The following is a 21,907-nucleotide window of genomic DNA, read 5'->3' on the forward strand; positions in this document are numbered from 1 at the left end:
CAAAGCCAGTATCTTTTTTCAGTATCTTTTTTCTTTGTTTTAAAAATATAATTAAATATATTAAGGACAACTTACCAAAAAGCTCAAACAGCCACAAGAACATTGTCAGAGGAACCTATCATTGCAGAAAAACAGACCATGAAATCTTCAGTTGTAGATGACACTCTCTTCCATTTGCTGACCTGTTATTTGGGAACTCAGATGTAAAATTAAACTTGGTCCTTGCTTTGGAGAAAATGCTGCAGTGGGAGAAGTGAACTCATTAAGATCTAGCAGCAAAATATCTTTCTGGTAATATCTTTTGTTTATTTCAAGGTTGAAGGACTTGATTAAACATGCATAAGGAATTCATATCTAGTTTCATGTATCTCCCTCTTTCAGGGACACCTCAGAGCAGCTTTCCAGTACCTAAGAGGACTAGAGGAAAGCTGAGGGACTTTTTATGTGGGCATGTAGTGGTAGGACAAGGTGAAATGGTTTTAAGCTGAAAGAGGGTTGATTAGATATTAGGAAAAAAAAAATCTTTACTGTGAAGGTGGTGAGACACTGGAGCAGGTTGCTCAGAGCAGCGGTAGCTGGACTGTCCCTGGAAATGTTCAAGGCCAGGTTGGATGGCGCTTGGAGCAGCCTGGTCTGAGAGGTGTCCCTGACCATGGCAGGGGGGTTGGAACAAGATGATCTGTAAGGTCCCTTCTAACCCAAACCATTCTGTGGGGCTGTGAAAATTAACTGATAATGGGTATCTGAAACACTATCATTCTGACATGCTGACAGCACAACTATGCAACCCATTGGTGCAAACATTGATAAACAGTAAGAAGCTGTGTTAGTCTTGTGCAATGTTCTGCTGACTACAATAATATTTCAATCTAATAAATCTCATCATAAACTGAAAAGAAGTACAGACTGAAATAGGGAACACACAAAGACAGAACATTAAACAAACCACTTGTGCTTGAACAGCATGCTTGGCCTATTGAAGCCTGCAAAGGCTTGTAAAAGTCTTCTGCTCTTTTTGTCATGAAAAGTGTGGTCCATCACACAGTGTGCAATAAGCCATCCCACACACAGTGTCAAGATACTTGTTTTAGTATCCAGTTCTGTGCAGAAAAGGGAGCAGGGTAGTTTTCTACAAAGCAAGCTCAGCTTTTTGAAACTTAAGGATTACTCTTACGCACAGAGAAACATAAAATTACCTCTAATGACATTCTATCAGTCATTTACAGGATTGGTTGAGTAGTTCTTTGCTTCTATTTAAAGTGACAACTACGTGCTCACAGAGTAGGGGGCTCTTCTGTTAGTTGGTGCCCCTTTAGCCTACAGGTAGGTATTTTAGTATATTAACAGAACATTAATATCCTTTTCTCTTAATTTTTGCTGCTTCAGTGTGATGTAAGGTCTGTTTTTATTCTGTGTGCTTTTCACATGATTCTTCCCCAAAAGTTTACTTATTTCAATAAACAACCAGCATCACTCTCACAAAGCTGGAGGCAGGGGACTCTTTCCCCTCCTTCCCCCAAAGAGGTGTCCATACAGGACCTGTTCCATACTTGTTCAGATGAACTATGCCTACAAACCTCACCACGTTCTGACACAGAAAGCTGCATCTGCAGGGTACCCCGGATGCAGCATGATCTAAAGAAACACCTAACTCTTGTTATATCGTGTTTTTTTCGTTGTTGTTTTTTAAAAGTGTTTTGAAGAGGAGCAGAGGCTTTTAATCTTCACCCCATAGCGCTTCAAACCTGCACCTAAGACGATGCCAAAGCAGGGGAGCTCGACCCCCACCTGCCCCCTGCCGCGAAGCCCCTGCAGGAAAGCGAAACCCAGGCCATCGGGTTAAAGAAAAGGGAACTGGCGCTTTCCTGAAGAGCGAACTCCTCAGCTGCCGCCCGGGGCTGAGGTTTGGGTATGCAAAGCCCCGGCGGCAACACCGCCTGAGGGCGCGGCCTAGGGCCCTCAGCTAGGGCCCTCAGCTAGGGCCCTAGCTAGGGCAGCTAGGGCTGCGGCCCGGGCGGCTGCCAGCGAGATCGAGGAACCCCTGCAGCGTCCTAAAGGAAACCGCCAGGTACGGGTTGATTTAATTGACTGACTGATTGATTGATTGATTTTTCAAGGGTTCCTGCTAGGCCTTAAAAGCCTAGGACGGGGGGGTCCGCCACTCTCTCGCAGCAGCGCGCAGGCAGCCGATGAGAGCCCGGGGCCCCGGCGCCGCCGCCGCCGCTTCCCCTCCGCAGAGCCACAGGCCTGAGGGGTCCCGGCTTCAGGCGCCTCCGAGGGCGCCTTTTTTTTTTTTATTATTTTTTTTCTCCCTCCCTCCCGTCCCCCCTTCAGTTCTTGGCTGGCGTGAGGCGGCGAAGGCCGGGCCCGTCCCGATGGGCTGTGGGGGGGGTGAGGCGGGAAGGCGCAACAAAGGGACGCGTCCCCTTTAAACACCGCCCCCCCGTGTCCCCCACGTGGCGCAGGGCAGGGGCGGGGATTTGGCGTCGCGTCACTTCCGTTACTCTCGTGGTGCAGAGAAGGCGCGCGTGGAGGAGGACGTGAGTCTCGGGGTCCCCCCTCTTGGCAGCCCCATTGGGGCCGCCGCCATTGGCCTTGGCCCCCGCACCCCGGCACCGCCCGTCGGGAGCTCGGAGCTTCCCGGCCGGCTCGAGAAGGGCGTCCTCTGTCCCTCGGCCTAATGAGGCTTCGCCTGTTCCTCGAGTGCCTGCTGTGCCCTGTAGGAGAGATGCCCCGCTGGGGAGCGGGCCTGGTGCGGCGGGGGGGAGGAGGAGGAGCGGCAGCCGCTGGCGAGGAGAAGCTGCCATGTTGGGGGGCAAAGAGGATTTGAGTGAGGGAGAAAATGGCGGCGGGGAACCGCCCGGCTCCGTTCCCCCCACGCAGGGGTCAGATCCTGCCCGCTGACGACCCCTGGCCTTTTATTTATTTATTTGTCTATTTATTTTTGCTGCGCGTTCTCTCCTCCGCCTCTTCACCTGCACCTCTCCTGGCTGCCACCCGCTCCGGGAGGACCAGGGAGTCTTTGCCCGAGCCCCCTAGCCAGGCCCTCGCTCCTTTCCCCTGGGGGGCAACACGAGCCGTGGAAAAGAGGAATGAGGGGAGGAAAATGGCGGCTGGGATCCGCCTACCTGGTGTTCTTGGCTTGTTCTCCCGTATCGTGCTTCTCTGCTTTTCTTTCACCCGTGCTCCGGTGTCTTCTCGGCCCCTGCCTGCCAGCCTCTCCCGAAGGGGGTCTGCTAGCCCCCATTTATTTTTCCTCTGGTTTCCGCCCCCACCTTCCTCCATGTTGTCACTCCGTCAATTATATGCGGACCCTGGGGTTAACCTCCCACCTAGAAGTCATTTTTTGTGAGACTTCCCGATTGCATGCCATAGCTGTACTGCATTTTACATAGCACTGTTCCAGGTGTCCTAGGCTCTCATTCTGCAGCGTAGTGGCTTGTGTCTGCTTACCCATAACCTGTTCTAATTTTCATCTTACTTTGCAGTGCTACAGCTTCCATCGTTGTACTTTCAGCTATTACAGACAGAATTTAGCTTGTGTAGAACCACGTTAATCCATTAGTATTATTCAGACTCTGTTTTTGCTTTTGCCATGTGGTGTATTTCCTTGCCATTTTTTTTAAGAGTGCTGTTCCTTTTTTTTTCTAGAAGTGTGAGTGTGATACTTCAATGTTTTCTTAGACTTTCCTAGCTGTAGCTCGTTCTCACAGTTTTTCTCTGGGGTGCTTCTTTTAAAAGAGTAAATGAGATATTTCTTTGTTACAAAGTGTTTCTAGTACCAGGCAAGGTGTGCAGTTGCAGTATCTAACCACATGTTTGCATACCAGAGAGATGCAGAAGCACACCTGGCAGCATGCATTCGAGGAAAGTTGATTCTCCACTTGTCTGGCAAATTAATAGGCTCTAGTGACTGTGTGTTGGAAGTGCAGTGGAAATATTAATTGCAATATTGCAGCTCACTGAGAGATGTGTATTTCAGACTTTGTGTTTCTGGTAGGAATTTTGGCTTTGTCTGTGATAATTAATGCAGTGTGTTGCTTGAAAATCCAGATGGGTGAAAGGTCTGTGTGAGAACATAGATAGTGCTAGGGCTGTTGTAGTTTAGTTTGTGGATGTAATGCTAATAATTCAAAAGGAGGACAGTGTTATATTGTATTTTTTTACATTATGGTTTCAACCATATCTGTAGTTTTATGAAACAGATGAAAATTTTTAATTTTGTAAACAGAAATTGCATTTAATGCAGTTGCAGTAAAAAGGGTAAGAGATGTAAGAGGGAAGTGTGTTTGAGATCACATCTACAGTGCATACTAAAGTCTTAAGGAGGGTTTTGAATAAGATGAGCCTTTACAAGCAGGTTTGAAGATGGCTTTCCAACAGTGATAGGATATATTTGTGTAGTTTTCTCACATTATTTTTTCTCTTCCTAGAATGCCTAAGTCAAAGGAACTTGTGTCTTCAAGCTCATCTGCCAGTGATTCAGATAGTGAAGTTGACAAAAAGGTGAACATTGTATGCTGTTTTAAAATTATATATTAAGTGTTATATTTTGGGCTGGAGTTAAGGAATTAGGTGAGCATTGTAATTGCATTTGATTCATCAGATAATCAACTTAAAACACCCCCCTCTCTTTACTTCCACTCTGTGCAAGACCAACAAAAAAACCCTACCTCCCATGAGAGGGATTTGGGGGAATAGGATGTGTTTTACGTTGCAGTAAATTTCAGGGTTTTCCATAGGATGTGTCTAAACTACAGGCATCCGGGAATTCTTGTTGCTTTGTGGCAAATGAGAGAAGTCTTCTGTAAAATCTACTCCAGTGGCAAAAATTTGGACTAATTTTGAGGACAAATTACAACTGATGCTCACCTTCCTCCCCCTATTTTGGTATCTACATTACTTGTCCAAAACAAAACACTCCAGTCCACTTGCCCTGTCTTCCATGTGCCACTTGGCTTATCTTTTGTGTATGTTCTTTTTGTTATTATGGATTCTTACATTTACTGCAGTATGGTTTGCTAGTTTCTCACTAAAAAGCTGAACCAACCTAAATGCCTTGGTGCTGGTTAATTTTAGCTTATGTTGATGGTTTTAAATGTAGACATTAAGTCTTTCCCTTTTATTTTTAATAGTTATTTAGTTTATAAGTTTTATGTAGCTGTACCATTATAAACTAGAGCTGAGGAAAAGAAAAACAGTAAAATAACTCAGACATAAGGTCTTCTAGTGCAGTATGTGATGAGGCTATACTCTGCTTTATTCAATTGGTTCAAAAATGACTGGGTTGCACTTCGTAAGTTAGGCAGTCTGTAAATCTCAATATAAAAGAAAATGGCCAAATGGTTTATTTATGTATTTATTTATTTTGATAAGGAAGTGTATTGCTGAAATGACAGTCTAACAATCTTCTTTAGAAGGGAATAGGGTACTTTTTTCCCCCTATTATAACATCCCCTATTTGTTGGAATTATTTGTCTTTGAAAAAGAGGTTGTCCACAGTATGGTTCTAGAAGGCAAGACTATGTTCTATCTTTGTATTCTTTTTTGGGATGGGCATGGTTACTGGATGATTATTTAGCACCTGCAGTCTCCAGATAACCTGATTTACAGGTGATAGTTGTCTGAATGTTTTAAATACATATTTATTGTGCTATGGACAGAGATTTGTCACTGATTTAAAAAAAATGTGCTCTGGTGGGGGTGATTTCTTCATCATTATCTCACCTATAATTTTATTTTTTTTAGGAGAGTTGTAGCTGTCCTATATTTTTTTTTGTTGCACTCAGTGGAAAGGAGGGTGAAAAGTTCCATAAAGCTTTAAATTTTGTATCAAAAATATGAACTGGCAATTTTACTATGCAGAAGTGGCTTCTGAAATGTGTTTTGGTCTAATTAATTTCTCTAAGCCAAGGTGTTTTGGTGAACACTGGGAACAGAATTAGGCTCATGTGAAAACTTCTTTTTAAAAAAATCTCAGTCTAAATGTACTAGTGCATTCCTGCCTTCACACAGGAAAGGTGGTAGTGTGCATTATTACATAGTAGTAGTTGTGAGATTAATGAAAACTATTTTGTAACTTACAGAATGAGTTGTGGTTCATGCTTTTCATTTTTTTTTCTTCTCCAAGGCAAAGCGGAAAAAGCAAGCAACTCCAGAAAAGCCTGTAAAGAAACAAAAAACTGGTGAAAGTTCAAAAGGTTCCGCTTCTTCTAAGCAGAGCAGTAACAGAGATGAAAATATGTTTCAGGTAAAATTGGTAATTCTTAACATGTTAGCTTAATCAGGTTTTAAATCATGTTTAGCATAAATTTTAGGAGGGAATCTGAGTATGTTGATAGCATAGTGTTTGGTCTCCTGAAGCCTTGGTCAAAGGGAAGTGAGGTGCTACTGTGTGGATGAAATGCTCAGAAAAAGTGTTGTCAGGCTTCAGAGTAAAAGAATCCAAGTTGAAGCAGTTAATCTAACCCTTGTCTCTTTGCCCATGGTAACTATCACGGTAGTCATGTTATCCATAAATACAGCACTCACCATGTGTGTACTGTAGATACTAGCTCAGGGCTACATCTACATTGAAATGTTTTTTAATCAGTACTTTTGGAAAGAAAGGTTACTGGAAGACTCTTTGTTCTGTTTAACAAGGCCAAGGGCATCTTGGATCCTGTATTACAAGGCAGTATCTTGGAATAGGTTTTGCTTGTCCCTTTGTTTTACAATTAAAGTTTTTCTCAACATCCTAAGAGATTTTAGTTCTTGACATTGCCTTTGTTTTTAAGGTGATGGGTGTACATTTAGCAAGATACATTTGTGAATTCAGAGTATTCCTGGGGTTAGCCCAGGCAGTAGCAATGTGTGCTGAAAGACTTGTAAGAATATGTGTAGCTCAGAATTACCCATTTAGGGGTGTGGATCCAGATTTTCTAAATGTTTCTGAAGAGCTGGCTCAAAAGGAACATGAATTCTTTGGGACTTTGATTCTTAAGGTAGTGAAAGGAAATAGGAGAGATGTCTAATTAGATGGTCCCAAATGTCATGGTTTAACGCTGTCCCAGCAATTAAACTGAATAACAGATGCTCTCTGTTAATCCCCCTCTCCTCCCTGATAAAGAAAGAGGAGAGAATAAGGGAGAGAGACTTGTGTAGTTTAGTTTCCAACACATAACTTTAATGAAACAGTAATTATAAATAGGAAAAATTACTAAATATGTACAAAAATACTGGAAAAATTGATACCACATTCTTCCCGCCTTCCCCCCAGTAACTCTCGTGTCATTACCAAGGCTGCAGGGCAGCCCTGGGAAAGTCCAGGCTAGGCTCCTGGGGTCAGCAGCAGTCAGGAGCTGGAGGCAGGAACACACAGATTCAGGCTGGCACATATCAGGACCACAGGCAGAGGAATGGGTGCAGTCCTCTCAGGATGCTGAAGCATAACAGGGACAGGTGAAGAAGGGGAAGCAGGAAGGGTAGGCAGGGGTTTGGCCTTTGTGATCCCTCAAATTTATACTGAGTATGACATGTATGGAATACTCAAGTTTGGTCAATTCTGGCATCTATCTTGTCTGGTCCTCCCCAAAGGAGGGTTTTAGGTGGGACCTCTTTACTCCTTCTGGAGGGTAAAATGTTCCTCAGAACTGGGCAGTGTCCTTGGCTCTGCACATCAGTCTCTAGCTGTAACTATAGACATCGAGTGTTACCAGTCCTGGAAGCAGACTCTTCTGTCTGAGAAACTTGCTGTTAATTTCAGCAAAATTAACAGAAAATCACCTTTATCCTGGCCCAAACCAGGACACAAGTAAGGCAAAAGACATATTTTGTGCAGCTATAACCCAAAAAGTAATATGGCAAAACCCCCCACAGTTTTCTAGAGAGAAGACAGGCTTAACTGATACTGTAATATGCGGCAAGTATTTTTAATCTATCAGTTCTCACTTTCTCCTTTACCTGTTTTTGGGATCAAGAGCTTCATAGACTCATAGAAAGTTGGGTTGGAAGGTGCCTTGAAAGATTGAGTCCAACCCCCCTGCCAAAGCAGGGTCACCTACAGCAGGTCACACAGGAACACATCCAAGTGGGCTTTGAATGTCTCCAGGGAAGGAGACTCCACAACCTCCTTGGGCAGCTTGTTCCAGTTCTCTGTCACCCTCACAGTGAAAAAATTATTCCTCATATTTATACAGAACCATCTATGCTCCAGTTAAAAAACATTGCCCCTTGTCCTATTATTAGTCACCCCTGAGAAAAGCTTGACTCCATCCTTCTGGCACTTGCTGCTTACATATTTATAAACATGGATGAGGTCACCCTTCATTCTCCTCCAGGCAGAAGAGCCCCAGCTCCCTCAGCCTTTCCTCATAAGGGAGATGTTCCACTCCCTTAATCATCTTGGTCAATGTGGGCTGGACTCTTTCAAGCAGTTCCCTGTCCTTCTGGAACTGAGGGGTCCAGTACTGGACACAATATTCCAAATTCAGCCTCACCAGGGCAGAGTAGAAGGGGAGGAGAGCCTCTCTCAACCTATTAACCACACTCCTTCTGATGCACCCCGGGATGCCATTGGTCTTCTTGGCCACCAGGGCACATTGTTGGCTCATGGTCATCCTTCCATCCACCAAATCCCCCAGGTCCCTTTCACCTATGTTGCTCTCCAGCAGCTCAGTCTCCAACCTATACTGGTACCTGGGGTTGTTCTTTCCCAGATGCAAGACTTCACACTTGCCTGTGTTGTAATACATTAAATTTCTCCTTGCCCAACTTTCCAGCTTGTCCAAGTCCCTCTGAATGGCAGCACAGCCTTCAGGGGGGTCAGCCACTACTCCCAGCTTTGTGTCATCAGCAGACTTGCTGATAGTGCACTCTGTTCCCTCATCCTGGTCCTCCTGAGGGACTCCACTAGAAACAGACTACCAACTAGGCTACATTGACTACAACTCTCTGGCTTCTATGCTTCAGCCAGCTCCCCATCCACCTCACTACCCGATCATCTAGGTCACACTTCTTCAGTTTAGCTTCAGGGATGCTGTGGAAGATGGTGTCAAATGCCTTACTAAAGTCAAGATAAACTTATGTCTACTGCTCTGCCATCATCCATCCACCTGGTTCTGTCCTCATAGAAGGCTACCAGGTTGGTCAGACAGGACTTCCCCTCAGTAAAGCCATGTTGACTGCTCCTGATAAGCCTCTTGTCCTTGATGTGCCTGGAGACAGCACTAAGAATGAGTTGTTCTCTTACCTTACTAGGGGTGGAGGTGAGGCTGACCAGTCTGTAGTTACCCAGGTCCTCTTTCTTGCCTTTCTTAAAGGCTGGAGTGACATTTGCTTTCCTCCAGTCCTCAGGTACCTCTCCTGTTCTGAACCAGTTGTGAAGATGATGGAGAGTAGCAATGACATCTGCCAGTTCCCTCAGCACCTCTGGGTGTATCCTATCAGGACCCTTGGATTTATGGATGTCCAGACTCATTAATGGTTCCTTAACTCAGTCCTCATCAACCAAGGCAAACTCATCCTTTTTTTTGACTTCCTCAGTGGTCTTATGGGTCTGGGGCTCCTGAGTACATCCTCCAGCTGTATATACATAGAAGCAATGAAGGGGTTCAGCAACTCAGGGCACCCACCTCATTCAGCCACTGAGGCCTACCACTGCCTCTAGAGTTAGTTTTATCTGCTGTGTATTTGAAGAAGCCCTTTCTGTTGTCCTTAACCTCTCTTGCAAGGCTTAATTCCAAGGAGGCTTTACCTCTCCTTAGTTGCCTCTCTGCATTCTCAGACAACAGTCTTACATTCCTCCCAAGTGTCTATACCTTCTTTCCATGACCTATAGGTTCTCTTCTTCCATTTGAGTTTACTGAGCAGTTCCCTGTTCAACCATACTGGTCCCTAATTCCCTTTCTGGATTTCATTCCCATTGAGATGCATTGGTCATGGTCTTGGAAGAAGTGGTCCTTGAATATTAACTGACCAGTTCAAGGCAATGTCTGGACTTGCCCATCAAAAGAATAACACAATATTTTTAGTCTGCTGGGCATGTTTTGAACCAAGTAGGAAAACTGAGATAGTGTCTTCTATACCAAATTAAATGAGCTACAGTTTGAACTAAAAAAATTATATGTAAGTTCAAAAAATTGCAGCCTTGGGGAGGTGGTTAACATTTTTAATGCAGCCCCCCTGATGCAGAACAAAAAAAAAAGCAAACCCTCAAACCCTTTCAAATAAAAGGTAAAGTATTTTGTGTTCTGATTTCTCTCAACCTTTTTGACCTAAGAAAAAGTGACTAAAAACAATGTAGGACTCCCATTAGTTAAAACATCATTGGTGTTTATAATCAACAGTAGATCCTGAATTTTTTTTTACATCCTTTATTATGTGAAGTTAAGCATTTTGAATTTTATGCTCTGTGATCTTATGTCTGTTAACTAGATGCAAGAGTTTCAGTGTAGAAATAGCACTACAGGCTTGGAAATACTTCCCCTCTCTTCCCACTACAGTGTGGTAGAAGATGTAGCTGTGTTAGTTTTTTAAGTATGGCTTTGTTTGTTATAGGACTGCTACTGATACTATAAACTCTCCTTTCTGCTTTATTATGGCAGTAAAATGATCTCTCTGCAAGTGACTTTTCAGTCACATTGTAAGTGTACCTTAAAAGTGTGGCTAGAGTTGATGGAAATGAGGCTGTAAAACATTCATAGGATCTTCAGAAGTTCTGTGGCATCCATATTGTGTGTGGGAGTGGCAGCAAATTATGTGAAGTATAAAGGCTTGTTCTATGCCTTCAGGCTGTATTATTCATTAAGTATACAGCTTCCCTCAAGAGGTCATTTTGACAGCTTTATTCAGAAGATTAACCATTTTCGTAAAGATCTGCTTCTTATTATTTTTCTTGGAGATTCATTCTTGGTATAGTGGTGTTACTGAAACCGAAGAACACCAAGTAGAAGGGAATTAATACCATGTAAGAGACCAAGTCTGTTGTATTTACACATTTTTACCTTTTAGGTTTTGCAAGTAGCCTACAATCCTTCAGAGTTTGTTTAAAGAATTTGGGTGCAGTTGGAGTGCAGAAACTTACCTTAGACCTATTTGTGGTGTATTACTAGGGGTCCTGAGGACAAGCGTTAGTCATGTAAATGTGGAAGGGTTTAGTGTTGATACATTACTTTCCTGTCTGTGGTTTCAAGCTAATGTGAGCTGTACAGTACATGCTTTGATTAGTTTGACAAATCCTGTCGTCCACCTGTTCCTGGTTTGGATAAGGTTTGTTAATGCTGTCAGGATACAGTGTTAGGAACTGTCTAGAGTGGAACTACATTGCATGATGAAACTTCAGTTTCATAGCTGAAAATGTTACTTCAAAAGTTGTCCCTCTGTGTGTTGTCTTCCCACTTCTCCCTGTTAAAGTTTGGGTTGTATTTGCTTTTTGGCTTGTGAGAAACAAAGTTGTCCAGTTTCCTAGTGTAATGTTTCTATCATAGACTGCTAAGGTTGATAAATATAAACTATGATGTTTTGAAATGATAATTGGTTTAGCACATTAGTTCTGAGACTGAGTGGTCACCAGTGCATCTCACAGTTTGCTGTGTTGCAAATCCTCCTGTTTACAGAGTTCTGTTGTGCTCTCTCTAATGCTAAATCTGTAGGAAAGAAGGAAGTTTTTCTCCTGTTTCTACTTCCACAGCATGAATACAGTTTAATCCAGACAAACTGGAAATAGGAAAAATGGTGAAGAAAGTGGTTGCTGAAACTCATACAGGAAGTCAGTTGCATAGCTGTAAAAGGAAATGAGACAAAGTTCAGTGCATTTTATTCTAAGAAGCAAAAACCTGGAAATAGTGCTTTTAATGTATTCTGATTTATGTAATTTAATAGAGCAGTGTAACCTAAATAGCTGTAGTACTGAATTAAATGCATATGAACTTGTTTGCAAAGGTTGAACTGCAGTGACCACTGTGAAAAGTCAATACAGCTCTTGGAACACTGCTGTGTTATAGAGGTAGAGGTGTCAGTGATCAGTGGAGTTATTCTAGGACTATAAGATGCTGCTTTAAAAAAGAATTATTCAGAAATGAATCTGTGTCAGAATTATAAGTAACTGAGTATCAGGAAACATCAATTTACTTAAATAATTAAACCTAGATTTTTGCCAAGGGTTTTAACCTTAAGTGTTAATCAAAATATACTTGAGAAGCCTATTTAAAGCTTCCATCAATGGCAACTGTTTTGCAGATAGTTCAACAAAAGATTCAAAATCTAATGTGAGCATTCAGGTAGATTCTTAGATGGTAATGTAAAAATTTCAGAATTTTCATATGGAACTTTTCATCTAAGGTAGACATACTGACTGAGTAAATGTGAACTTTGCATTATTACCCCTTGCCTTACTGCAAATAAAGAATTACAATCTTATTAAAATTGAAATCCTAAACCTTTTAACTGCATTTGCTCCTGTAATCTGCTATATTGTATCAGATTTTACTTACTAGAAAAAATATGGAATTACATGGCAGTTTGTTGGTAGGCCTTGGAAAAAAGGTTTTGTGGAGTACTGCTACTTGAAGCTGTTCTTAGAGGTAACCTTAAAAGTCACTGAAGTATGGAAAGGTAAAGCTAAGAAATGCTCTTCATGTAGGCTATTCAGAGTATCCTTTGCCTGCAGTACTGAATGACTTGGGCATGGCACCAAGTTTATTCTGAAAGAATTAAGATAGCATGGTGTCGTACCTTCTTTTTGCTGAATTGTTATATTTTCAGTATTGTACAAATATTTAGTAAATCAATGAAAAACTATAAACTGCAGTGTCTTGTTCATTTTAAAGGATGCTTTGAAGTAGGAAAAGAACTGGTTCAGGCTTATGCTATCTAGAGGTGTCCTAATTTTCTTAAAATAAAATCTGGAGTTAATTAGTTTAGCATGATCTGTATAAGAAGAAAAATTACTTTAAGCAAGCATAAAGCATTCTTGTTTACATTTTTTGTGAAATGACAGTGTATGACCTAAACATCAGGGGATGAAACTGGTTGACCGGAGAGTTCTTCATGCCTTCTCTTCAGCCTTAGGGCCCTTTTTAAGTTATATCAAGATCCTAAGCTAAGGAAGTTGAAAACCAAAGCTAATATTTTATCAGGAAGGAATATCCTGTTTCAAAATTGTTTACTTTAGATATTGTTTGTCATAGACTATATGCAGAAGGGTCACACAATTCCAAGATTGTCTTACATGAATTTTGTCTGATAGTGTTTTTATAGCCTCACATCTGATTTTCAAATCCACATTATACTTTGAATTAATTTTAAGAAAATTTTTACCAAATTTGGGAAGTCTAAATATGTAGTATAATACATAGGTGCCAGTGTGCTTGCATTCCCCTCTTCCCTTTCTCCCCTTCAAAAAAGAGCCCTCATTCAGGTAAGCTACCGTGGTGTGGAAATTGTGGAATATCAAAGGATGAATTTTAGAACATCAGATGCAGGACAATAGTCTTTTAACCACAGTTCCAATGAAGTATCATGAGGACTTGGAAGGAGTCATGGGACAGTTACTGTGTTTAAGAGGAGGGGGAAAAAAAAAAGATCCCAAAGAAAAGCCCCTCTTGCAGTTGTGGTTATCTTGTGTATATATGGTTTGATTTCTATAGATATGGTTTGAGTTCTATACATATGGAGTGGACTGAAATTTATATTTGAAAGTGGAGCTCTGTCTTTCCCTTTTAGTTTACAGCTGCTTCAAACAAAGATGGTTATATTACAGGTGAATTTTTTTTTTTTTTCGGAAAACAGTACATCTGTGCCTTTTGTAAAAAGTAAGTTTATTAGGAAAATATTTTTATTATAGGAGAGCTACTTTTGCATTGAGCATTGAATGCTGAACTTGTTTTGAGTACTCATCCACTTATATTGTCATTACTTATTAGTCTACTGACTACTCTGGGTTAAGCTTGTGATCCAGCTGTTTCTCTGGTGTCTAAAATAAGCAGTAGTGTGCAATGTCAAATGCCTGAGTGGTGCCTCTGGGAAAAATGAATGCTGTGATATGTAAATACCTAAAAGACCCTTATGTGTGTTTTCACAGATAGGCAAGATGAGGTATGTTAGTGTTCGTGACTTCAAAGGGAAAGTCTTAATCGATATAAGAGAATATTGGATGGATCAAGAAGGTGAAATGAAGCCTGGCAGAAAAGGTATTGTACTGCTTTGTTGCTTTCTTTAAAAACATAGTCTGCAGTTTGCTGGACAATTCCATGTATCAACTTTTTATACTTTATTGGTACATAATATTTTTAGAATAATATTTTTACTTCTTTATAAATTATATTTTGGCAAATATTTTATCTGTAGTTTATGAACAAAAGTGAAGGGGATTTGTTGTCCTGAGTCTGTTGTCCTAAATGGTTCCTTCCTGAAAAAGGCATCAAATACAGGAAGATTTGGTATGGGAGTTATAGCCATATTTTTTCCCCCTTATCTTAATCAGCTCAATTTCTCCCTTCCATTTGGATTTTTTACTTTAAATTCACTGAAAAGGTTTAATTTTTTTGTGATGAGATATTGATTTATTTAAAACAAATTGTCCCTCAGTTTTTATCAAATAGGTTAAAATAAATGTAACACTTAATGTGACTGATTTTGAAAAAAAAAGACAAGATTTTAGTTGAGGTGAACATACCTCAAGTGTTAAAGTTTTAGTGTTGTGCTTCTCATCTGCAGCATAGCATAAGCTGTGCTTTTTATGGCATTTTTTTTTGGGGGGGGGGCATTGTTTAGTAGTGGGCTTGAAGTCTTAGTTAACTGTTGATCTTTTCCAAACAAAATGATTCTGTGACTCTTTGAACCGTATTCAGAACTTTGCCCTGTGGAAGCTGAGGATGTGAGGGTAGTTAGTGTAGTAGTGTTTTGCTTAATGTTGTATTCCTTCAGCTAGAAGAGCCTGCTTTTAAGTTGTTTTCATACTGTATTGAAGAGGTTAAGTATGAAACATTCTTCCCTGGAGACAGAAGGCATTTAATGTAGAATCAGCATAAGGGCTGTTACATTATTCTGGCATGTCCAGGAGCAACACTGTGAATAGACATTTGGAAAGACTGAGAAGTGCTTTCAGTGTTTCTTAACTAACTATTGAGAAGTTTGTGGGAGTGGGTGTACTGGTACTGTGTAGGAAATTTTTTTTGTTTTGATGTGTTGCTGCTGTTTAACAAGAAAGATGACTCTGACTTCTAAGGACTGCAGTTTGCTCAATGTAGAAGTCAAATGTGCATGCAGTTTGAGTGGTAAACTACAATTAGATTTGATTGGGGGTAGACCAGGGGACAAAATTTGTTAATTAGACAGAAGTCTTTTCCAATGTGGCAGAAGGGTCTGAATTGTATTAAGATAAAATGAATAATAAACCAGTACAGTATGTGAGTCTGTTTCATTAATGCGCTTGCAGGCTGCTTATCTAGCTGGACAATGCTGGCAGTTGAAAATGTATTATAAAAAACGAAAAAAGTAATCTAGCAGTTTAAATTCCTGTGTCAGAAAGTTTCAAAAAGTGGGTCTGAACTTTGTGCATTTCATCTGCTCTATGGCTCAGGGTCATCTCAATCACTGTTAGCCCCTGATAATCGTTAGTGCAATTGACCTATACTGCTTTTAAAAGAAACCTGCCCTCTGAAGTCTAGTGGAAGGCTGCTTAGAATATCTCTGTGTGTAGTGCTCACTGCTTGAAATTATGGTGGTACTCTAGCAAGACAGTGATGGCAGAAGAAAAAAGAGACAGTGAGTTCCAGAAACAGAATTCAAAGTTTCACCTGTTTTCAGGTCCTGATTTACCTGCAGGGAGAAAGCGATGAAGGAAGCCTGATCACTGAGGGGTGAGAATGGGGGTAAATAGTACCTGGCTGGAGAGAGTATGAGGTAGGCGTCTGTGAATCTGTACTTACACAGAGGTAGCATAAGGACTCTAGGGAAAGAATGAGGAGACAAATCACAAAGGGAACATGTGTGTGTGCCTACCTGAGGATGAGGAAGTGCAAATTTAGAGCTAAAGAGATGGGTTGTGGGGATCTGAATGGCTCTTGAGTTGCAGTAGAAACTATAGTGAGCTTGAAGTGGAAAAAAAAAACTTCTCATGTTTTTTAAGTGCTAGAGAGTGGAATAGAGTCTCTCCAAAATGCTACTTACAGGATGTATTTTCTACAGTGCTTTAAGAAACAGGAGGAAAAAAAGAAAACCCACAAAAAAAAGCCCCCACAATAGAATTTCAGAAGTGCAAAGAAGTAAGTCCACAGGGGTGTGGCTTTTAGGAGCCACCGGGAATATGAACGATTTCCAGCATCTCATTAGGGGCTTTTGTGCTTCCTTCTGTCAAGGCTGGAGCAGTGTTCCACTGCCTGTGTTTAGCCAAACACTTGTAGGTGAATTTGCTGCATTGTTCTCATTTTCATTGTAATTTAAAATTTTCTGGAGGTAGGCTAGAGTCTAAAGTTAACTTGAAAGGTTCTGTGTTACAGAGATGGTTAATGAAGTAGTTCAAGATTTAATAGTCATGACTTAGACTTTGTATGTGAAACCTATGTTCACAGAAATTGTGGAAGATCCTGCACTACCATTTTATTTGTCTGAAGTGTTTATTTTTAATGCATTTCAGGTATTTCTTTAAATCCAGAACAGTGGAACCAGCTGAAGGAACAGATTTCTGATATTGATGATGCAGTAAGAAAACTCTAAAGACAGAGCCATACAAAACTGTTATTCTTTAAGTTGTTAAAAGCGGTCTTTTTACATTGGCTTTTGTTTTCTAAAATGTTGTTTTCCAAGCTATTGTATATTTGAATTGCAAAACAATTTGTAAGATGAATACTTTTTTTATGTGCATTAAAAGTGTATTCTGAGTGAGGCTATTTGTGTATACTTTACTAAAAGGAAGTGTGTTACTTTCACCTCATAGTGTAAAATAAACAAATCAAATACTATGTAAAGCATACTTGTTTATGGCCTTTTGATTGAAGGTGTTTGCTGATAAGGCCACCTTGTAGCTTTAGTTTTTGTTTTAATTAACAGTTAATATGAATTTGTCTTTGGAGCAGCATTCTCGATTTATTTTATTTCTTGTATTTCTTGTATTTCATACATTTGGTATTGCCCTGACAGCTTTCTGGTTTTGGACTTGATACAAATGATGAATACTTGGTAAAACACATTTTTGTAGATAATTTTAAATACTGTATTTGTTAAGTTACTCTATTTATTCAGATGTAAACAGTCCTGAGTATATAGACACTTTTGCATTATTTGCATGAAGTGTTGTGCTAAACAGTAACACTTGAACACAAGCCACATACTGTTTCTTCCCATTTTTCCGTAGCTTGCTTGACTTAGAAAATAGCTAGCCTTTTTTCTTGAGCCTTAGATTTTAGAATGTGATGCATAAACTTTTACAGTAATAGACATATACCTCAGAATAAGATAGTATTTAAAAGCTCCAAATGTTGTTGTTAGGTACCCTTTTCAAGCTTTGGATTAAGCTATTTCTTGAACACATATTAACTAGTTACTTTATAGAACAAAACCCAACAACAACCAAAAAACTGTTAACTTGTCTATGTAGGGCTTTTGTTTGATTGAGAGTGTTGTGTAAAGGCTGCTTAAACTAGGCTGTAAGACAGGTTAAACCATCAAACAGGATGTAAATTGCTTCAGCCAGAATTTCTGTCTACCATGTTGCCCCGTCCCCGTGGCCTGCCAAACCACTTAACTTGGCTTGCTGAGTGTGACTTACATTTGCACAGCCCTTCCACCTTCTGTACAGAACATACTTCAGAGCTTGCAGAGGAGCACAGGTACGCGGTGAATTGCGACAAGCAAACTTCTCTTGCCATCTGTTGTACTGTTCTGGTAAGAGAGGCTTCTCTTCTCTGAAAGCTCTATTAAGCTGCAGTTTAAGGGCTTCTTGGTAGGTGTCACAGTCAATGGAATGAAGAAGGGGGAATGTGCTGTTCGACTAGAACTTGGAGAGATAAGGGGCAAACCAGCGTGGAAGTTAATGGTGGGAGATCAAAGTTAGCTGATACAGCTGACATCACTTAGATGATCAGGTAATCAAAGGAAGAAGATGAAACAGCTTCATGAAAATTGGCATTTCAAGACTGTGTAGTGAACATGCAACTTAATTGGTTTGGATATAATTTTTCCATTTGAAGTTAATGAATTTTTAAAAATTTGTGTAGATGAGCAGGATTTATGATTTATTTAATTTTTGGAATATCTTGTTGTTGACATGCATGGAAGTGCCATATATGGACTGTTCTTGTTCTGTAGAGTTCATAATTCCATACAAATACGTGTTGAAGGGTGAAGAATGGTGACTTAATACAATTAAATATATATTATTTAAACGTTATGTCAGATACCTCTACGTGCTTTTCATCTTGCCCATTGTTGATGTTACAGTAATGTTAAGATCTGTTCTTACATGGCTCAGAATACTTGAGATTTAAGAACTTCTTGAAGGTGAATGAAAGGGTGAAGAGATGTTTTGTGAATGCAGATGCTTTTTTGGGCACAACATTCTTTTTTTGGGGCACAGAGGAATATTTGGACCAAATATGAATAAATATGAAATGTCTGCTAAAATTTCACAGATGAGTGAATGAAGTAAATTGCTCCAGATCACTATCAACATGTTATAGGTTTTTTATTTGCAATATCTATATATATTTTTTTCCTTTATATCTGAAATTTTGCAACCAGATTTTATCTGTCTTATCTCAAAACTTTCATGTGGCTACTTTAAAGTGATTACATTAGAGGGAACATAGTACTCACTTGGATTATTCTGATAAGTAGGTCACTGAATGGCACTTGTCTATCAGACTACAATAAATTTGTGTTTGTAAAGGCTGAGAATTAATTTGGGGTGAGTTTTAATAAGTTCTTCTGTGGAAACTGATGGTAGAGGTGTTCATAGGAAGAAACATTTGTTAATCAAGAAATATTGGTTCCTATCATAGGTAACCTCCTTGATGAATTTGTGGTGATACTTGAGCTGTTCATCCAGTTTTTCTTGGTAAAACTTGGGCCAGTTGGGTTTTCATCGAATAGTTTTCTATCTGCCATTTGGATGTCTGCCTATACTACTAGCATACCTTATATTCAACAGAGCTGATCTTAGTACCTGCATTAATATCTTGCAAAAACAGGTAACTAAATTAACCAGTCAGTTTTATAAATTAACACAAAATATGATGAGGGAATTCTGCACATCAGATCACTGTGCCTGAAAAAATTTTGGCATGTTCAATTTTACTTTGAAATAAATAGTTGGTAATGATATATCAGGTAATTGGCTATGGATACAGTCTTTCTAATTTAAGAAAATTCAGATTTTTTTTGAATAAGGGTTATTTTTTTGCAGACAAAATGGCCTGGTACATGTAGAAGTGTTAATGGAAAAAAAATTGCATGTATGAAAAGTCTGTGTACTATGATGTAAAAATGTTGCTCCCTTTGTGGCAAAAGAAAGAGGTGCGTTTGATTCTTGATGTTTATGTGGGGCATATTAGCAATATGTTTTATAAAGTAAACCTACTATGACACTTAGGAGGATAAATATATCACAGTTAGAGCTGCCAAAGTACCCTTATGTCTGATAAATAAAACTGTCATGTATGATGTTGCTCTTATGTAGAAATGTTCATATTGAAATCAAACAAATGCAGTACTAAGTTTGATACTTCTATTGAAGGAAATGCCCCACTTATGTACATCTTATGTGATCTGTTAGCAAAAAAATTGATTGTAGTTCTGGTAATGCAGATGATGTATTGTTAACCATGTGGAATGTTTCATGTTTTGCTCTGGTGGCATCTGCTGAGAAGCCACTGGAAATAAGAGCCCTCCAACTGTAATTACCTTAATGTTCAAATAAAAAAATAAATAAATGGCATATGTGTAATAACAATTTGAACACCTGAGAAATAAATGAAGACTTCTGTTTATATAGCGTTATTTTTAATAGAAATGTAGCTGCACTAGAATGTATTTTTTCTTAAATTATGGAAATTGCTGTTTGTTTCTTGCAACTGTTATAATTTTGAAATTTCAGAACTTAGTCATCTTACGCTTGGTTAGTGTTTTTGGGTGGGGAACTTTTTCTGTGTATCAGGAGGGATAGAAGGTCTTCATTACAATAAAAGAACAAGTACCATTTAATATGGAAGCATTAGATAAAAACAAACTTTAAAACATCATACAGAAGGGAAGTGACTGAGTCACTATTAAGAAAATGTCCAGTTGTCATTTTGGTGGAGTTTTATTGATCTGGCAATAAATGTAAGCATAGCTTATGTAGAGAAAAGCCTCTGACTGATGTATTTATTATCATTGGTCAGTTAGGTCAGTGTAGAGTTTGTTAGGATAAATCACATGCTTGCTGTGGATTAACTGATTGCAGCCAGCATCCTAACATTTTCCTTCATGTAATTCAATTAGTATATCTGCAGAAACAGGAGTCACTGGTTCAAAGGGAAGAAATAGAGTGGGTTGATGGAGGATCATCATGCCCTACCTGCTATGTCATATGTATACTGATTTGCTTAATCTTTGCTTGTAGATCTGGTGGAGCAGTTTCATAGGCAATGACTTTCATGTTGTGAATCAAGCTTGTGTGTTCCCCTGCTCCAAGACACCTGCTGGAGAACTGAAATTGTCTTTGGCTTAGTAATGGTTTATCAGGGAAGCTTAAAACATGCAGCCTTTTGAGTAGAGGAACATGCCACTAGTCATGGGGATAACTTAACTGAGAATCTGGTGACAACTGTACCCTTAGTACTGAGCTTCATTTAGCAAAAGTGGTTTTGATTTTTTACAGCTCTGCTTAATTTAGGTTTTGTTGTACTTCTAACTTCCAGTGAATCCACATAATTGCCATTGATGGGATGCTAGATTGTGGTAGGACCTGAGGCTGGGTTGAGGGGTCAGGTTTTTGCAAACACTGTTATCCCTTGGAAGGAGGGGGACTCAACCTAAAGAGAGAATGGAGCTTGCTGTGAAACTGCAGAAGTCAGTGAAATGAACAGACTTCTTGTAAAATCTCTAGGTGGCTAAATTAGAATATTTTATGCCTTCTAGGACAGCATACCTAGTAGACTGCTGTGAACTATCAGTTCTGTTGAGCAGACGTTAATTAGATAAAAACTGCTGAATAAATGGTAAGATTTTGTATAACTCTTTCTTGGGTTGTTAACCTAAAGAATTGTTTCATGCATTAAGAGTTTCAATGTGTCATGGTTTCACTGATGTGCTATTGTGTCTGAATAATTTTCAGGCTGTTGAAAATAAAGCCTATTTAATCTTTGAAGCAGACCTAAGTTGTTCTTTTCACTAAACTATCTCACAATATCTGGGGGAGAGATGAGTGATCTGGTATATTAAGAACAAATGAGACTGACAGGACCTGAAATTGAAAATTAGGTGGTTAATCAAAATATAATTTTGCAGACTGTTTGTGATACTGATTTTATGTAATCTTTGAAGCTTTTTGCTAACTATCACACCATGAAGTGGCTCTGCAGAGCTCTGCTGTTTCTTGAGCATTCCACTTGCCATCCCTTTGAGATCATAGAATCATAGAATGGCTGGGGTTGGAAGGGGTGTCCCATTAGATCAGGTTGCTCAAAGCCTCATCCAACCTGGCCTTGAACAATTCCAGGGAGGGGACAGTCACAACTTCCCTGGGCAATCTGTCCCAGCATCTTACCACACTCAGGAAAGTGCTGCTGCCCGCTCCCCGCCTCTCTCCTCCCCTTCCCCCCCCCCCTTTTTTTTTTACTATTTCCAAAAATATAGCAACGATTTTTTTTAAAAAAAGTGTCCAAATTAGCATGAACAGCACCACACAAATTTTAAAGCTAATTGGATCTATACCAATGTATAGTTTTAA

The 21,907-nt window shown here is 39.8% G+C and overlaps 1 protein-coding gene across 2 annotated transcripts; it reads left to right on the forward strand.

Annotated features, from left to right (window-relative positions):
- Nucleotides 1–1,890: 1,890 nt before the first annotated feature.
- Nucleotides 1,891–21,322, forward strand: SUB1 (SUB1 regulator of transcription). Of its 2 annotated transcripts, XM_030467354.1 has the most exons (6): nt 1,891–1,957; nt 2,000–2,068; nt 4,434–4,506; nt 6,131–6,250; nt 14,060–14,168; nt 16,616–21,322. In XM_030467354.1, exons 3-6 carry the CDS (start codon nt 4,435–4,437, stop codon nt 16,693–16,695), a joined length of 381 nt encoding a protein of 126 aa, XP_030323214.1. In that variant the 5' UTR covers nt 1,891–1,957; nt 2,000–2,068; nt 4,434; the 3' UTR covers nt 16,696–21,322. The 2 variants fall into 2 exon arrangements, with proteins under 2 accessions (XP_030323214.1, XP_030323213.1); XM_030467353.1 differs by lacking the exons at nt 1,891–1,957; nt 2,000–2,068 and adding an exon at nt 2,459–2,540.
- The last annotated feature ends 585 nt before the right edge of the window (nt 21,323–21,907 follow it).

Source organism: Calypte anna, chromosome Z, assembly GCF_003957555.1.
Source record: "Calypte anna isolate BGI_N300 chromosome Z, bCalAnn1_v1.p, whole genome shotgun sequence".
NCBI lineage: Eukaryota > Metazoa > Chordata > Aves > Apodiformes > Trochilidae > Calypte > Calypte anna.